At 56.6% G+C, this 18,323-nt stretch overlaps 2 protein-coding genes and 1 long non-coding RNA gene across 3 annotated transcripts; 1 reads left to right on the top strand and 2 right to left on the bottom strand.

Moving 5' to 3' along the window:
- Nucleotides 1–3,094: 3,094 nt before the first annotated feature.
- On the top strand, nucleotides 3,095–12,675 carry SGCA (sarcoglycan alpha). Its single transcript, XM_029928707.1, has 10 exons — nucleotides 3,095–3,173; nucleotides 3,988–4,095; nucleotides 4,190–4,344; nucleotides 4,507–4,579; nucleotides 4,899–5,097; nucleotides 5,498–5,660; nucleotides 6,599–6,807; nucleotides 7,001–7,027; nucleotides 12,020–12,211; nucleotides 12,476–12,675. The coding sequence occupies exons 1-9, from the start codon at nucleotides 3,137–3,139 to the stop codon at nucleotides 12,198–12,200; spliced, it is 1,152 nt and encodes a 383-aa protein (XP_029784567.1). The 5' UTR covers nucleotides 3,095–3,136; the 3' UTR covers nucleotides 12,201–12,211; nucleotides 12,476–12,675.
- Nucleotides 8,899–9,249, bottom strand: LOC115282583 (60S ribosomal protein L36a-like). The gene has a single exon (XM_029928708.1). The coding sequence runs from the start codon at nucleotides 9,232–9,234 to the stop codon at nucleotides 8,914–8,916; it is 321 nt and encodes a 106-aa protein (XP_029784568.1). The 5' UTR covers nucleotides 9,235–9,249; the 3' UTR covers nucleotides 8,899–8,913.
- Nucleotides 11,776–14,127, bottom strand: LOC115282584. Its single transcript, XR_003904700.1, has 4 exons — nucleotides 13,884–14,127; nucleotides 13,060–13,118; nucleotides 12,673–12,819; nucleotides 11,776–12,578 (listed from the first exon to the last, which is right to left on the bottom strand). It is a non-coding gene; the product is annotated as an uncharacterized LOC115282584 (long non-coding RNA).
- Nucleotides 14,128–18,323: the final 4,196 nt, after the last annotated feature.

The following is an 18,323-nucleotide window of genomic DNA, read 5'->3' as shown; positions in this document are numbered from 1 at the left end:
TTATTTGGGTTCTGATTCAAACAAATGCATTGTAAAAAAAAAGACATTTTTGAGGGATGGAAATCTGAATACTATAGATCTGATTTAAAGAATTATTATTAACTTTAAGGAATACGAATGCACTAGGTGTAACAATTGTGATTGTTTAAAAAAGTCATTATCTTTCAAAGATACATGCCAAAGTTTTGACAAAAGGAATCAGGCAGCAGGGAAAGTCAGGTGCAGTATATGGGAGAGGAGACTGGCCACGAGTCGCTAACTATTGAAGCTGAGTGGTGGATGTGTGAAGGCTCATTCTATTCTTTTTAAAAAATTTTTTTTTGTTTTTTATTTATTTTTGAGAGACAGAGAGAGAAAGTGTGAGCAGGGGAGGGTCAGAGAGAGAGAGAGAGAGAGAGAGAGAGAGAGAGAGATACAGAATCTGAAACAGGCTCCAGGCTCTGAGCTGTCAGCACAGAGCCCGATGTAGGGCTCGAACCCATGAACTGTGAGATCATGAGCTGACCTGAAGCTGGACACTTAACCGACTGAACCACCCAGGCGCCCCTGCATTCTTTTATCCTGTAGTCTTTGATTTGGTTTTTGTTGTTTACCTTTTTAAATGTTTATTTATTTTTTAGAGAGACAAAGCATGAGTGGGGGAGGAGTGGAGAGAGAAGGAGACACAGAATCTGGAGCAGGCTCCAGGCTCGGAGCTGTCAGCACAGAGCCTGACGCAGGACTTGAACTCGCATACCTCGAGATCATGACCTGAGCTCAAGTCAGACACCCAGCTGACTGAGCCACCCAGGTGCCCCTGTAGGCTTAGGTTTTATGTAAAAATTGCAAACTAAGAAGTTGAAGGATGCTGTCACACAGTGTCTGCCCCCCCCCCCCGACCCCCGCTCCCCTCCACCGGATCCCAATGTACAGAAATGTTGAGAGTTATAAAGGCAGATCCCAATTCAGACAGCCCTGAGTTGGAGAGGTCCCTGGTGGGCCACAGGGGACCTCCTCCTGGCTCCTGGCCCACTCCCTGGCTCCCCTGGTTTGGAGGAGGAGAGAGAAGCATCCGTAAGGAAGCTGGCCTCTGAGGGCCTGGTGGCACTGGGTTCGGGCACTGCTACCTCAAAACAGCTGAGGGTGTGCGTGAGTGGCTCCAAATACAGCAGAAGAGTCACCTGGAGCCACAGAGGGGCTGAGGCCTGGACCGCTGGCCAGTCTCTGCCACTTCTGCCTGCTCCCCCCGAGCCCTTTGACTCTCAGTCTGTCTCTAGAACTTTCCTCCCTCATGCCCCCCATCTCTGAGAAGGCAGAGAGGTGCCAAGGTGACTCTGGGACAAGGCCTGCCCTGTCCGAGAGCCTGAGTGGATGCTGACTCTGGAATTTGGTGGCTCTCCAGGGACCGGTGGGACAGTCAGGTGGGGAGAGAACAAAAAAAAATGAGGACTAAGTAACCTTCACTCGCTGGTCATTCCCACCGGCAGGCCAACATCCTGCCTCTCAGTCCCCACCGGAACTGGTCCCAGGCGTCCTTGCTTGGGGTGCTGGGTATGACGGTGAGATGACAGTGCCCTTCATCTCAGGGCCCAGAAGGGATGCTCACCCCTACACCGAGAATTTTGGAACCCTGGCATCTGTGGGTCTCTGCCTCTTCCTCAGGGCATCTAGGGAGAGTCCTCGTCTGTCTGCTCCAAAAGCCCCCAAAGAGAAGGGCTTTCCACCCCCTTCACGCCTGGACCAAGATCCCTGGGCAGAGGCGAGAAGGAGGGAGAGGGCTGCCCCGCCAGCAAGGACATCAGTCCTGAGAAGGGCGCTGGGCTGAGTGGTTCACACGTGTCCAGCTGGTCTACCGACCTTGGGGCAGCCGTGCAGCCCCCCTGCCTCACTTTTCTCATCTGAAAATGGGGATGAAAGTAACACTGACCTCATGGAATGAGTTGCCATCTAGAAATGTCTGTAAAGCCCGGGGCAGAGTGGCAGATGGGGTTACCTGTCATTACCCGCGGGGCGTACAAGCTCCGTGGGGGGCAGGGTTCTCCCCATTTTGGCTTCCTTTGTGCCTGGCACATAGTAGGTGCTCTGTAAGTAAGCACTGAGATCCTGATGCTGAGGCTTCCTCACAAGGATGTCGAGAGGTAAGTACTAGTCTGGCCAGGCTGTAGTTGTGGGAACACAGCCTAGAGGGCCATTGAGTTTTTCAAGGCCACCGTTCCCAGCTGAGTGGTCAAGGTGGGATTTATGCCCAGGCCTGCAGGCCTCCTCTTCCATTCCCCAGAGTCCTGTCCTGGGCTCTCTGTCTTCCCAGACCTGGGTACATGCTGGGGGACCTTGGTCTGGGGATAATGTCTGGGTGAATGGGTCCCCAACTGTTAAGTGTACTGTTAAGGAGGCCATTACCTAGTCCCCTACACCTGCCTGTGCCAGGTCCAGGGATACAAAGATAATATGACCCCTCGAGGCTGTGCCCAGGGGCCAAGGGGACACCCAGCTCACCTAGCAGAAGGAAGGAAGGAGCAAAGGAAGACTTCAGGGTGAGTCCTTGAGAGGGGAGTCAATTTGCCCGCTGGATGAGGGCAGAAAGGGAACTCCAAGCTTCTGCAAAGCACTTAGCAGGCTTAGGAGAGCATATGTGTTGGAGGCAGGGGGCACGGGAGGTTTGGGGGGTGGAGTGAGGCTGCGCGGAGGCCTGGGGTCATGTATGTGTGTGTGTGTGTGTGTGTGTGTGTGTGTGTGTGTGTGTGTGTGTTGTGGTCGGTAGAGGGGAGAGAGGAGAGGATTCTGGACAGGATGGCCAGGTACCGGCAAGGTGTGAAAGCCACTGAGAGCCGGAGATTCCGGGCAAGGGGAGCCCTTAGGGCTTTTAGTGGGGACTGAGGTAGTCAGCTTGTTGGTTTAGAACACATTCTCTGGCCCCCAGGGTGGGGGGATGATTGGAGGACCTTGTCATGGGAAGATCAGTGTCCATCCCAGATTCGGAGCCTGCTCTGGGTGGGGCTGGGGAGGGACCGCTGGCAGAAGCTGGGGCCAGCTGCTCTGGGACACCTCCCCGGTTGTCCCTCCCTCTCTTCTTCCCTCCTTCCCTTCTCCCCTCCCTCTCTCCTCCCCCCTGCTCCTGTCTCTGTCACTCACAGGGGCTGGGCAGGCCGGGGCAGCCATGGCAGCAGAGCTAATCTGGATTCTTCTCCTTGTGGGCAAGTTAGGGCCTTCCTCTGGGAGGAGGCTCAGGATGAAGGGACAGGATTTAGGGGTGAAGAGGTGGACGTACAGAGGTCCCTTGGGAGAAGAGTCTGGGGTCAGGAGCCAGAAGGACATTGGGGTGTTAATGCCGTGTCTGGTGGGAGGTCCAGGGAAATGGGGCTGGGGGCAGTGCTCCGGGAAGGGGGCGCTGGGAGCTCTGAAGGGTGGGGTGTCCTAGGCCGAGGTGGGCCTGCTGGCACAGGCCTGGTGCCCGTGGCGTCGTGGGCCCTTTAATGGGCCGGCTGGTCTGCCTTCTTTCTAGGCCCAGGCTAAATTTGGCAGTGGGGGTGTGGGGGCCCCCGCTGGGGCAGATATTTTCTCTGGGGCACAGGATCCCATTTGCTCAGCTTTTCCTGGCCTCTGTGGGTCCCGTTCCTCTTGTGTATTAGGGGAAAAGAGAGAGGGTTCCAGAATGGCTACCCACCTCCTCTCCAGCGTCCCAGGCACTCAGCATTCTTAAGGGTTCTTTTCCAAGTGCCTTTAACACACATACACCCTCCCCCCCACCCCTCTCAGTCAGAGCGCAGTCCCCCGCTGACTGTGACTCCTCAAAGGAAGCCAAAAATGGGTGGAGGAAGGGGTTCCCATGAACCCAAACCAACAAAGGCCTAGGACTTGTCACAGCCGGGGCCCCACCCTGCCCTTTCCTGGGAGCCCCCCTTCTACTTCTCCAGTCTCTTAGAGGCACCGGGAGCTTATTCCCCTGCTCGAGAGGAAGGCTGATGTGCGTGTTTGGGGGTTGTGGGGTCCCCACGGGTCTCTTGGCAGGGCTGGGGGACACGGAGGCCCAGCAGACCACCCTACAGCCTCTGGTGGGCCGCGTCTTTGTACACACCTTGGACCAGGAAACCTTCCCGATTCTGCCTGAGAACGTCGGTGAGAGAGGCCCCAAGGGCGTCGGGTGGGCTGCCGGTGACAGGACCAGGGTCTGGTGAGGCTCCTGTCACTCCAATCTCCTCCCTTCCGCCAGATGCCCCGCCCACCGTTCCCATCACCTACCACGCTCACCTCCAGGGACACCCAGACCTGCCTCGTTGGCTCCGCTACACCCAGCGCAGCCCCCACCACCCTGGCTTCCTCTACGGGGCCCCCACCCCAGAAGATCGTGGGCGCCAGGTCATCGAGGTACCGGCAGGGACCCCAGTGGCTGGGTCCCACGTGGGCCTTCGTTCATGTTCATTTACGCAATTTAGATGCCTCTTATTTGCAGGCGTCTCTGCCTTCCCCACACGTCTTCTCCCCTAACCCCATCCCTCAGCCCTCAACCCCGTCCCCTCCCCCTGCCAGGTCATAGCCTGCAATCGGGACACCTTTGACACCACCCGGCAGAGGCTGGTGCTGTTGATTGGGGACCCAGAAGGTACCACCAGCCATACCCTGCCCCACTCCCACCCACCAAGCCCGTCTTGGGGGATTTCCCTGGGGAGGAGAGGGGTGCGAAGGGGACCCTTGAGGGGGTAGTGGGAGCAGAGTATCATGGGAGGGCTCTAGAGTTGCATAATTGGACAGTGTGTGGGGCCTCGGACAAGTTGTTGAGGCCATGGGAAGGGTGTTTGGGGCCTGTGATGCATGGGATTTTAGGGAGGAAGGAAGGAGTCTGGGGGCCTGGGGAGGAGCTGGAGTGGGAGGAGGCTTGGGAAGGATCCACGCAGAACTGGGCGCCAACCGGGCATTTCCAGGCCCCCTGCTGCCTTACCAGGCTGAGTTCCTGGTCCGCAGCCACGATGTGGAGGAGGTGCTCCCCTCGTCGCCTGCCAGTCGCTTCCTCACAGCCTTGGGAGGGCTCTGGGAGTCAGGGGAGCTCCAGCTACTCAACATCACCTCTGCCTTGGACCGTGGGGGTCGCGTCCCCCTTCCCATCGAGGGCCGCAAGGAAGGGTAAGTGTGCAGTCCAGGAGGGCCTCCTGGAGGAGGAGGCAGCGGCGCCTTCCAGGTGGTGGCCGTGGAGCACCTTCGTGCACCCTCACCACACCCATGTGTACCTCCTAGTGTCACATCACTGTCCACTTCCCTCCAGCCACCCCTTCTTCATCTTCTTGCCCTTCCTGGGCCAAAACCTTGGTGACCCCAACCTCTGCACTCCCTGGTGCCCCATGAGGACATAAAACATTCAGCTATCAAAAGACATTCCTGGGAGTGTAAGGCCCCCTAGAAGACTGTGGTCCTATGTCCTCTCACCATAATCCAAGTCTCAAGGTGGCCCGGCCACCCCCAAATCTCCAGTGCCCAGTGACGCCCCCTCCCCAATTTGTTAACCGTGGCTTTTTTCTGGGCCCAGGGTTTACATCAAGGTGGGCTCGGCCTCACCCTTCTCCACCTGCCTGAAGATGGTGGCATCTCCCGACAGCCACGCTCGCTGTGCCCAGGGCCAACCTCCACTTCTGTCCTGCTATGACACCTTGGCACCTTACTTTCGCGTGGACTGGTGCAATGTGTCCCTGGTGAGGAGGGACCCTGGCTCTGGGGATGGGGATGGGGATGGGGCATGCCCGCCGTCACAGTCTCTTCCCTACCCCTCTTCTCTCCCCATCTCTCTGTTCCCGTTTTTTTTTTTTCAGTATACACTCCGCACCTCCCCCCTGCCCCGCCCCGCCCCTCCCCGTCCCCCATCAAGCTCCAATGCGCGCTCTCTGAAGTTCCACCTCGTCCCACAAGAGGGCGACAAGAGTCCATAATCCAGGAAGGGGATCCCCGGCTCCACTAGTCCCAACGGTTAGAACCTTCACTCCCATAGGGCAGTTCCAGAACCCTTTCTCCACCAGGGGACTCTTGAGGACAACTCTGTCCACTTCCTTCTAATGTGTCACCTGGCAGATCTGCCTGTGATCGTTTCCAGAGAGTCACCACCAAGTTAGAAACCAAAGATGCTAACTACTGTTCTTTGGAATATCCACCAGAATTATCTAGGGTTCCTGGACACCCCGACTCCCCAGGCTGGGAACCCCTGGAATACCCTGTCCTTGTGAATTGACTGACAATGCAGCCAAAGACTGATAATCAACATCTCTGAGCACTTGCTGTGTGCTAGGCACTATCCAATCCACACGGTTTGCCCTCACCACCACCCCAGAGATAGGTACTGCTATTAGTATTCTGACTTTACAGGGAAGGAAACAGAGGCAGCTGGAAGCTAAGTCAGCCAGCACAGCATTTGTCTGAATCAGGATCCAAACCCACGCAGGAGGACACTCTAGGTGTTCTCCAACCACAGCGTGGACCTGCCTCTTCCAGATTTTCTTAGTTCTTATTCCAGGGGTTGTCCTGCTGGGTCACCCAAACTGGGGGAGGCAAGCAGGAGGAAGTCCTGTGGTTGCATGGGGTACCCCTGCCTGTCCCCCTGGGGTCTCTGTGTCTTGCCAACGGGGTGCTCTCTGAGCAGGTGGATAAGTCAGTCCCGGAGCCTGCAGACGAGGTGCCCACCCCCGGCGATGGGATCCTGGAGCGTGACCCGTTCTTCTGCCCACCCACTGAGGCCACGGCCCGAGACTTCCTCGCTGATGCGCTGGTCACCCTCCTGGTACCACTGCTGGTCGCTCTGCTGCTCACGGTGCTGCTGGCCTACATCATGTGCTGCCGGCGGGAGGGACGGTGAGCAGGGGGGACGGAGGCCAGGGAGGGCACTGTGGCTGCTGCCCATGTCCTTGTGGCTGCCTGGGGACACAGACCCCTCGGGGAGCGGGGCCTTCACAGGAAAGGCATGGGGGGACCTCTTGCTTGGCCTGGAATCGGGGGGGGGGCGGGCTGTGGATAATAGCTAATCCCCTCCCTTGCTTGTCCACAGGCTGAAGAGAGACCTGGCCACCTCTGAGTGAGTAGGGGAAAGCTGGGGGCTGGGTGGGAGCCCCCTAGACTGTTAGGCTGGACCCTCCAACCTACGTGGGCAGCACAGACAAGCAGACTGCTCTGGGATGATGGGGTCTGCCCTGGCCCCTGAGCTCCAGCTCTGGGCTGGCTGGTTGCTGGACTTGACCTCTCTTGGCCCAGCTTTTCATTTTCTGGTCTCCATGGAAGACTTTAACCTGGGGTGGGGGAAGGGAGGGGACCCCGGCAGGTCTGAGGGCTTGGTGCCACCCTGGGGGAAAGGGTTTGAGAAGCCACTTAAGAGGCTGCACACACACACACACACACACACACACACACACACACACACAAACGGACACACTCACACTATGGTTCTGGGCTGGGTTCACCACACAATTACCATAACACTTTCTGGGCCCTGGTTTCTCCACCTGCTACCTGACGTTGTCCTTGAACTAGCTGATGTCTGTGGACGCTTTCAGTTCCCCCAGCCCTTCCCAAATCCATCTCACCCTTATTTTGCCCATGTTCCCACTCCCCACGGCCTTACCCCTCCCTTGTTCCCCGCCTTCTTCCCTTTAGCAGCCCTTTGAGCCCCAAATATTCCAGGAGGCAGATGTGAAATAAGTTAGGCTCCTTTTATTCCCATGGCACCGAGCCCTTGATGGGCCGGGCACCCCTGCCCGCTTGCCTGGCCTGCCTTGTTAATTGCGGCGGCCTCTGGCCACCCTGCGAACCCTCTTGTTTAGCCGCTTGTGTCTCTTCTGGGAGCCTGATAGCAACCCGCGCTGTCCAGACCGACGCTGCCCAGACCTGCGCAGCCCAGACTGGCCCCGGCTCTGGGACTTGAACTTGACCTTGGAGTCATGCTTCTTGCCAATACAGAAGGAGCCCAAGGCCCCCTTGCCGGTCACCTGCTTGAGCACGCCCTTGTCCACCAGCCCCTTGAGCACTCGCTTTAAGCGCCAGGCGTTTCGGGTCACGTTGTAACCTGTGGTGGCAATGGCCTTCTTCAGGGTGGCTAGAGTCACGCGGCTGTGCGCCCCTTTGTCTGCTACAACCCCCAGGATCACCTTGGACATGCTGGGCTTCCGGTGACCGTTGGGGCTGGCCCGGCACCTAGTCTCCCTCTCGCTAGGAGTTCCAGATGGGCTGGCCTGCTGGCCGGCACCCTGCCCAGGGTTTGAGGCCAAGGGTGCAGATGGGGGCGGTGGTGAAGTGTCTTTCTGCATCTCCTCCTGGGGCGGGTGAAGGGAACTAGGCTCAGGGACCTCCAGGATGGCAGCTGGAAGTCTCCCCTGGGTTGCTCCTCGGTGGGTGAGGTGAGTCTCTGCTCCTGGTTCCCTCAGAGGCTCCAGCCTAAGCCTTCCCCTGGGTGGCCAGAAGGAGGACCAAGGATGATCACCCACGGCTGGCCTCACGGACTTGTGCCTCAGGTGCAGGAAGTAGCAAGGTTATCTCTGTAGTGACCTCAGGGGGACATTGTGAGGCCACCAGAATCCTGGGAGGGTCACAATGGTCTCACTGTTACCTCTTGGGAGTTTCCTGGGAGGTGCAGAAGCGAGCTGCCAGAGAGTGTGGGCACCCGACAAGCCACGTACCCTGGGAAGAAGGGCTGAGGTGGTGTGAGTGGATGGGTGCGCCCTACATGGTGGGGTCGTGCACATGCATGCGTGTTTCTAAACGAATGTGTTCCCATTCTAAACGAATCAGACCCCGGTTCCAGACCTACCATTTTGACCCCACCATCTCAACCCATTGGGCTGAGGAGTACAAACATTTTTAGAATCAGAATTGTACCAACACTTATGAATTGTTTTTTAAGTTTATTTATTTATTTTTGAAGTTAACCTCATGATTTTATTGTCTTCATAATACAACAAAGTGTGAAACTTAGAACTGGATCACCTGGCCCTTTCCCTTCTTATCTCCTCCCAGTTCAAAATGCTTGCATCTCTTATTAGCCAGCATTCTCTTAGATCTGCAGTTGGGCTCAACACATTTAAGCCTCAGCACAATCTTCTTTGTAGTTTTAGCCTTTTTCCGGAAAATCGGCTTAGTTTGCCCACCATAGCCACTCTGCTTCCTGTCATAACGCCGCTTTCCCTGGGCATAAAGAGAATCTTTGCCTTTCTCGTACCGTGTCACTTTGTGGGGTTGGTGCTTGCCACACTTCTTGCAGAAAGTCCGGCGGGTTTTAGGAACGTTCACCATGGCTGCGAGAAGGCTATCGGCACAGACTAAGTTTATTTATTTATTCTGAGATGAGGAGAGGGGCAGAGAGAAAATCCCAAGCAGGCTCTTGTGCCGGCAGTGCAGAGCCCTACACGGGGCTCAGACTCACAAACCATGAGATCATGACTTGAGTCGAAATCAAGAGTCAGACGCTTAACCGACCGAGCCATCAACACTGGTGAATTCTGATGGGGAAAATATTTTCCAGAGTGAAAGAAATGTAATTCCTCAATTTACCTAGGTTGATTTGATTTCTTGATCGTCTTTGACCACAGAGCAATGGGAAGGCTCTGCTTTGCTTTTTTTTTTTCTTATTCTCACTTTTATTTGATAGAATTTTTTCCCATAGAGTTGGAGGATTTTCCATATAAGCTTTTCAAGGAAGATTTCATTCCTCAATTTTTTTGGCCGGTGCCTAATTTGATCAATTATATCTTATGCCATTGTGGAAATTCTCTTCCAACCAGTTATTTCCACCAATGGCTGGCTTTCCTGGGTCCATGTTGTAGCTCCGAAGGTATCAGGAAATTCTTCATCAATTTTGAATCAATATCCAGGTGTACCACGTGCCTCTCAGCCCTTGCTTGTTTGGATTTTGTGTTGATTTATTTCTACAAACTCAACTCATGTTTTTGTACGTTAAGTGTCTCCCATTTTTTCAGACGTACCCACAAATTGTGGATTCTGCTGTCTGTGTCGGATTCTGCTGGCCGGAAAGTCCACCAGCCTGACCCTGCCGTGTGGTCTGTGTGCCGGAGGCAGGGCTCGCGTTGTGTGTGGGTGGTGGAGTGTGTGTGTGTGTGTGTGTGTGTAGGACTGCCTACCCCTTCGTTCGTCTGTCCAGGTGCTGATGTGGAAGGACTCTGGGGGTGGGCAGCGCGGGTCTGGCTTCCGTTCCTGCTCTGGAAAAAACCATTCCCCGGAACATTTTCCACCTGTGTGTGTTGCCGGAGTAATGAGACCCAGATGTGGGGCTGGGGGCGGGGAGGGGGCCCATGAACCAAGGCCCTTCTCCTACCCAGGGCATTACCTGCCCAACTGCTTGCAGCTCTAAGCAGCCACAGGCTTCTTGCTTCCTTTCCCCCTCGGCCTCCCCTTCCCTGGGAATGGAAAATTGTGTTTTTGGACAACTCTGCTTGCCAAATTCCAGACTCAAGAGCTCATCTCGATCCGCCCCTGTGGCCTTGCAGGGCGGCTCCACCTCCTCCGGCCAACCAGACAGGACTTGGTCCTACTCCCCCACCCCTGAGGAGGAGTGTGGCCCTTTGAGCATAAAGCTAGAGAGCCTGACCTGTAGTCTAATCTCTCAGGTTCTAGCTGGAGCCGGCATCCGCTAACGGAGGCTTGGACAGGGGTGGGGATCATCGCCCCCTCCCCCTTTGATCAGTTGCCCAGCGGCAAGCAGGGTAGCTTCCGCCCTGCCTTGGGCCCCCACCCCTTTATTGTTTGTGATGAGAGGTTCTTGCTGCCTCACCTGGCAACCAGTCATCTGGGAAAATGTCTCCAGGCTGGACTCACAGATGCCGGTGGGTTCCTGGAAAGGGGCTAGGAAACATCCCTTTATGGATGAGCCCTATTCTAATAACACAACGCTCATGATGATGACAGCAACCGCAGGTTCCCCGTAACACTAGCTGCCGTTCGCCGTGACACTGACCAGGAGAAGTGTGTTTTCCCTGCATCGACTCATTTCATTTGTACTGCACCTGCATTACCATGGAGGCCATCATGGCCCAGAGAAGTTAAGTGACTTGCGTAAGGTCACACGGCCAGTGAGCAGTAGAACTCACATTCAAACCCAAAGCAGGTCTTTGTGCTCAGTTACGTGGTGCCACCCTCCTCTCCAGAATGAATGAAAGCTTGCCCCAGATAGCAGAAAGCAAGCTCATGAGACCATCAAATGAGAGTAAGGCTGAACCTGCTGACAAGAAACTGGGGCTAGAGTTCAGGAAGGACTTGCTGCGGGGATTGCAGGCCCACTCAGCCCCGAGCCTGGCGCAGGCCTCAAGGAGCCTTGGTCTGAAACAAAGACTGAAAGAAGAGACTAAGTCCAGAGCTAGTTGGTGCTGGGGGGCAGACTGGAGCCGGTTGGGAGGGGTTGAGGTACCAAGGCAGGGGTAGCTAGATGGGAGGAGCCAGAAGGTGAGAGTGTCAAGGCCAGGCAGGAGAGAGCGTGAGCAAAAGTGGGAGGGGGGAAGAGACGGTGGGGGTAGGTTTGCCAGACTAAGACAGGGATGAGGCGGGGAGAGCTGGATGGTCAGTGGTAGGAGAGAGTATTCCGGGAGGGAGCTGAGTGCTAGAAGCGTCCTACAGGGTCATCAGACTATAAAGCCCAGCAAACACTGGCCTCTGTAAATATACATCCACTGTGGGTATCTCTTCACGCCTTAGCATCTCAGAAGCTCTTACCACGCTCCAGGCGCTTCTCTAAATGCTTTTCTCCTCTAATTTCTACTCCAGTGCTAGGAGGTATGTCTATCAGTATCCCCATTTTACAGTTGAGGAAACTGAGGTGCAGAGTGGTTAAGCAACTTGCCAGGGACACACAGCTTTGAACCCAGGCTTGTCTGCACCCACAGCCTCTGCCTCCATTACTGGACACCGAGCTGTCACCAAAGACCTTCATTGTTTGTCCTCCCTTTACCCGTCATGTGTGTGAGTTTCCCCCTACATCCGGGTAAGGAAGATGGCAGGGTGACTCAGAGGCAGTGGCAGGCGGGGCTGGGTCCTAGAGCTGATGACTCTGCCGGCCTTGCGCCCCCAGCATCCAGATGGTCCACCACTGCACGATCCGCGGGAACACGGAGGAGCTCCGGCAGATGGCCTCCAGCCGTGACGTGCCCCGGCCACTTTCCACCCTGCCCATGTTCAACGTGCGCACGGGTGAGCGGCTGCCGCCCCAGGTGGACAGCGCCCAGGTGCCCCTCATCCTGGACCAGCGCTGAGGGCACACCAGGTGGGTCTGGCCGGGCAGTGCCGGCCTCATCTCTGGGCAAAAGGTGGCTTCTGTCTCAGGGCTGGGGCAGAGGGTGGGGAGGACGAGGGCCAGGGAAGGGGCACCTAGACCTGCCTGCTCCTCTGGGCACCGGTGGTGGGTGCTCAGCAGGGCCAGGGCTAAGCTTCTCAAAGCCAAACCCTCAGGGTCAGAGGTCCGGGGTGGCCAGGAGGGCAGGAGGACCAGGGCCTGGGCCTCACAGCCCTTGACCCCTTCCCTCTGCAGTTCCAGGTCCAGACCAGGCACCATCTTCTTTCTCCCCCGATGCACAGAGCTGCCGGCCCCATCCTTCCTCCTCATTCTGGCTCCTGGCCTCACGGCCCCCAGGCTTGGAATGAGCAGAGAGATGGCAGCGGGGGAGGTGAGGGTGTCTGGGGTCAGGACCCCGCCCCCCTGAAATAAATAGCTGTCACTCTGCTTACCTATTCCAACCAGTACCTTCTTAGCAGCCTCCCATTAGCACTTGCTGCCTCAGTTTCCCTTTCTGCCTCCTGGGAGCCCTCAGAGTCAGCCGGGGGTTGCCAACCTGCCCTTTGGACTCTTGGCATTTTGCTGTTTTCTCAACTTCTCTGGAAGAAAGAGGGAGGGACCTGCTCCCTGTGGCACTGGTCTGAATCCTCACTTGAACCTGACATTGATTCATCATTACTTCCATTTTATAGATGAGGAAACTGAGGCCCAGGGAGAGTAAGCAACTTACCCAAGCTCACACAGCGGGCAAGTGGCAGAGTTTGGGTTATAACCTGGTATGGCCACCTCCACCCTCCCTTCTGAAGGGCTGAAGGGTTCTGGAAGTAGGAGACTCTTACCTCTCGAGATCCCCTAAGGGAAGAGTCCCTTTGTAACTCATGCTTCGAGGAAAACCAGCCTGCGTATGGAGAGAGGCGTAGGGATACAGGGCCCTGAATGCCCAGGCTCAATGATCCCCTTCCCAGTGGGCTTTTCCAGGGGCTGAGGTCCAGAGGCCTCTGTGTGACTTGGAACCCTTGAGCTGAGTGTCACCAGCGTGGCCCTGGAGAGCTCAGCTGGCTAGGAAGGGGCCCGAGCTGGTTTTTCCCAGGTGGCTACAACCACATTGGGCCACCGGTCCCCTGCCTACTGTCATCCTGAACCACAGCCAGTCTCACATCTGACCACTCCTTTTCAAGGACAAGCCAGAGTCAAGACCGGAGGGGGAACCCAGATAAAGAAGGGATAGCAGAGGAGCAAGGACTGGCGGCCTAGGTCCCAGGCCCCTGGCTCTAGCTGGCATCTCCAAGAAAATCCAAAAAAGGGCAAAACATTGGCGACTGTGGCTCCTAAATCCCATCAGGCCTGCGATCTACCCACTGTTTTGGAGCTGACTCTCCAACAACCTTCTCCCTCCCCGCAGAGGACCGTGGGTGGTGGAGGTGGGGTGGGCCCCCCCTGCACTTGGGGTTTTCCCTTCCCTGGAGAGAGAGAGGGGCCAGACTTGGGGGCCGATGGGGAGGGCAACCCCCAGTCTAACCGGTGGTACGTCCTGAGCCAAGGACTCCCAAGGAGGGCTGGGTTTGCAAATACTGTGTCCAGATGGTCCAAAATGTAGAGGCAAGGGGCTGGTGAGGGTGCCCTCAGACCCCCTGCTCTTTTTCTCATTCCCCGGAATCCCCACCTTCAAGCGTGTCCTGAATCCATCCACTTCTGGCAGCCTCGGTTCTGACCTTCCCGGTGCAGCAGCAGGATCTGGCTCCTGGGTCCCCTCACGGCCTCCCCTGGCTCCCTGCCCCCTCATGCCCCTGTGGTCTGGGCTCCAGCAGAAGAAAGATCAGATCGGGAACCTTGCCCCCTGCTTTTGACTCTCCAGCGCCTTCCAGTCACACTGAGAGTAAGATCCACGCTCTTGACCAGGCCTGCTGGCCCTGCCCAGCCCTCTGACCTCATCCTCATTCTTCCCACGCCCACCACAGCCACACAACCTCACAATGCGTTCCTGTTCAAGGCCTTTGCCGGGAACTCCCAGGGCCCCCGCCCCCATCCACAGAACTGCCCCCTTACTGCGCCTGTTTCAGGTTTTGCCCAAATGACAGCTTCCCAGAGAGCAGCCCCCGACCCCCTGCCCCTGCTCTGGCCTCCCTGCCTCTAGGGCACCCCGCACCCTCCCTGTGCTCCGAGAGCCTATGCTGTGTCTGTCTGGGTCCCTTGTCCCAGGCTGGCTTCTCACCCCACAGGCCGGGAGGGCAGGATTCTGTGTGCCCACTGGGGATGAGGGCAGTGCTGCACACAGTGGGTGCTCAGGGTGGATGTTCCCAAGGAATGCTCAAGTCTGGGCGTGCTCAGAGCTCTTGGGAAAGTTACTCCTCCTCTCTGGGCAAAGCTGGTGGCAAGGCCACTGCACGTGCTTCTAGGATTATGTTCTGGTCCCCCGGCTGCTGGGCATCCTGTGCCCATTAGTTGGTTGGCTAGTTAGTTAGCTAGTTAGCGATCCCCATAAGCATCTGCGGGGTCAGGCAGAGGCTCAGTGCTGGCACATGGGAGGTTCTCAGCAGACAATTGTTAACGGAATGAATGTCTGCTGGGGTGGCCATCCCCCAACCACATGGGTCCTCTGATAAGACAGTGTTTCTGCCTCTTTGTGTGTCATTTCCTCCTTTCCCGTGAGGTCCCTCATCCGGCCGAAACCTAGAGTCACACAGCATCCACTCAGGTTGGAGGCTCTGAGCTGCCAGCCTGGTTTCTGGGCTGCTCCTCCTTGGTCCCTGCTGCCTGGAGGAAGGGGTCGTCCTCTCCCGGGGTCTGTGCTCCTGCTCTTGCAGCCAGGCCTGCTCAGGCCTCCGTGCCTTCCCTGCACACCCGCCAGCGACTGGAGAGCTCCAGGCCAGCCCCTTGCTTCCCTGGGCTCCCCGGCTTTGCCTTGTGATGTTGGCTCCAAGGAGCACACGGGAGCCTGGCTGCCGGCCTGGGAGGAAGTGGCCCAGACAAGAAGCTGGGAGGATGGCGTGACTGCAGAGGACACGGAGCCGTGCCTGGACACACACATGCAGGCGGACCCCAGCAGCCCACAGGGAAGGCATGGACGTACTCAGCCGCTCTCTTCTCCCGAAGGGGCAAGATGCCAGCGGGGGTCATGCCCAACCCTCCACAGCCAAGAGAGTGGCCCTAGTGTCCCCCCACTCCCTCCACCTTGAGACCAGCCTCACACCCTGCTCCATGCTGGGTTCCGCCAGTCCCACGGCAAGCGCTGTCCCATGACCCGCCTTCACCCTCAACAGAGCTTCTTACCCGCTCTGAGTCCAGGAGGAGGGCTTTGCCAGAGCGGAGCCACAGGGTCCTGCCTACTGCTGGCCTCAGTCCCCACGTGGCATGTGTCTCCCTTACTCTCCACACACACACACACACACACACACACACACACACACACACACCATTGACAGGGTTTGTTGTTGGGATTTGGGGTCAGAGCGAGCAGGACTCGGATCTCGGCTCTGATGTTTAGTTTACTCATAAGACATTAAGCACAAGTGCCTCAAGCTACTGTAAGAATTTGTGATAACTGGATGGGTGCCTGGCTCATCTGGGAGGTGCCCAGGGATGGAGGGACATGGTTGCACACAAGCACTCACATGACCACCCCCAAACCTGAGGCCCGTGGGGTCCCCCTGGCCCCCAAGGCCCAGGTTACATGAGTTCAATCTACGTTCTGCGCCCCTGTGAAAGGCTCCTGCTCTCCTTGCAAGTTTGGGGTGGAGGCTGCAATTCCCACACTTCCTGGCACTGATGTCCTGGCCAATGAAAGGATATTTGGGGGTACACTGGGTTAAATCAAATATGTTATTGAAATTAACTTCACTCATTTCTTTTGATTGTCTTCCTATGGCCGTGAAAAATGAGGGGCGCCTGGGTGGCTCAGTTGGTTAAGCACCCGACTTTGGCTCAGGTCATGATCTCACAATTCGTGGGTTCGAGCCCCACGTCGGGCTCTGTGCTGACAGCTCAGAGCCTGCAGCCTGCTTCCGATTCTGTGTCTCCCTCTCTCTGCCCCTCTTCCACTCATGCTCTGTTTCTCTGTCTCAATAATAAATAACATTAAAAACTTTATTTCAAATGAAAAATTACAGGTGTGGCTCCCATTGTTTTTCCTAAGCAGTGCTGGTTTCATGACTCCACTTTGTCTCCACTCCAGATCGACCCGGACCCAGAACTCAGCCCCTGCCCTTGCTCCCTCTAGAACACCTGCTTATACCAGACCTCTGGGCAGGCAGGAGTTTTCCAGAGTCTTGAGGAGCTGGGCGGGGGAGGGTCTGCCCCACAGCAGTTAAGTCACCTAGGACTTGAATACGTGACCTCCTTATTCTAAAATGCACTTTGGTCCCCATCCCACCCCATCCTCCTCTGCCTCCCACTGTCTTTGCAGAGAAAACCCCACCCTCGCCATCACCTGCTCAGGCCAGCCCCACCTCCCTCCAGGCAGTGTGCATGCTCTGAAAACGCATCACGACATGCCCAGGCGTGTAAGGGTCTGCTTCCCCTGCTACATAAGGGCATCCTTCCTCCGGGGTCTTGCCTGCTGGTCTGTGGACGTCTCTCACTTCTACTTGGTACCCGCTAGAGGCACACCAGGAAGAGGACAGAGACACAGCTGCTCACCAGCGCTGGGGTGCCACTGGCCCTCAAACTTTAAGACGACGGTCTCACCCATACCCAGGCTCTCCTGGTTCCTGCCAGCTCCTCCCTGCTCAGCTGTCCCCATCCACCCGCAGGCTCACCTGAGGCTCCCACAACCAGTTAAGCAGCCCCCTCCCCAACCTCTTCCCTCCTCAAGCTCACCCACGTCCATCCAGGCAAGTCTTGGAGACACCCAGGCAGCTAAGGAGTAAAGAGCTGACCCCAAAAAGGAGGGGAAATCCGCCATATTTCAGTCATAAAAAAAAACCCTGCCAGGAGATGGGCTTCACACCTCCAAAGGCACCAGGGATTCGGAGAGCGGCAACAATAAAAAATCCAAATGAAGCCTCTTTCCTTTCTAGAATTTTCTATCTGATGTTGACTGAGAAGTCAGCCATAGGAATGTGGCCCATCTTGTCACAGGGAAGACAAAGGTGGATCCCGCGCAGCGACACTGGGGACTGCCAGCGCTGTGCCACAAGGCAGGGGCAGCCCGGGTCTGGGCAGCTCTATTTAGGGGATCCGTGATGTCAGCAGAAAGGAGGGCCTGAGTTTGGGAAGGTGGTACAATGGCTCCTTTGTCCCCCTTCCCTCCTGTCCTGGCCTCACACCACGTGACAGGCACGGAGCTGCCCAGCACAATGCAACCACACAAAACCTGTCACCACAGCCCTGCCGTGCGCTGTCACCTCATGTGCCCACAGACACACACACTCAAGTCCCCGTGTGTCGATTTGTGCATACAGAGAGGCATGTTCATCATTGGTCCAGAGATGTCGTGGCCGCTGGCCACTTGCAGCTGTTAAAATACATTATGGTTAAATACAATTTAAAATTGAGTTCCCCAGGGGCCTTATCCACATGTCAAGGGCTCCTTAGCCACTTGTGGCTAGTGGCCGTGACACTGGACAATGCAGAGTTCACTTCATCGTTGCAGAAAGCCCTGGCCTAGGCCCTGGTGCCCCAAGCACACCTGATGTCTGGCCTCAGTCTGCCACTGCAGGGCCATGCTTGCTGGTAAGGCTGAGATGTGCGGAGAGCTTCGGAAGCTCAGAGCGGGCAGCCTGGGCCTGGGTTGGGCAGGAGAAGGAGGGGACATGTGACATTTGAGCGTGGCCTGGGGGTGGGGGACTAAGCAGGCATAGATAAGGGCTGTCAGCTCAGGCAGAGGAAGAGGCATAAAGAAAGGCCTGGAAGTGGAAAGTGTGGTGCATAAGTGGGAGGTTGGCGTCACCCTTTTTGGCTAGTGTGACAGGTGCGGGCAAGGGAGGGGACTTTGGTTGCCCCATGGGTGGAGAGGGCAGGGGCTGAGCCAGCCCAGAGGCCCCCCCACCAGGTCAATGGGGATTACCAAGGCGGTACCCATCAATAGGCACGGAAGGTCGGGCAGTTTTCATATGAAGAAACCTTCATTTCCATGTCATACTTTCTTAACCACTTTAGACTAATT

Source organism: Suricata suricatta, chromosome 17, assembly GCF_006229205.1.
Source record: "Suricata suricatta isolate VVHF042 chromosome 17, meerkat_22Aug2017_6uvM2_HiC, whole genome shotgun sequence".
NCBI classification, from domain to species: domain Eukaryota; kingdom Metazoa; phylum Chordata; class Mammalia; order Carnivora; family Herpestidae; genus Suricata; species Suricata suricatta.
This window is presented reverse-complemented; position numbering and strand designations above follow the sequence as displayed.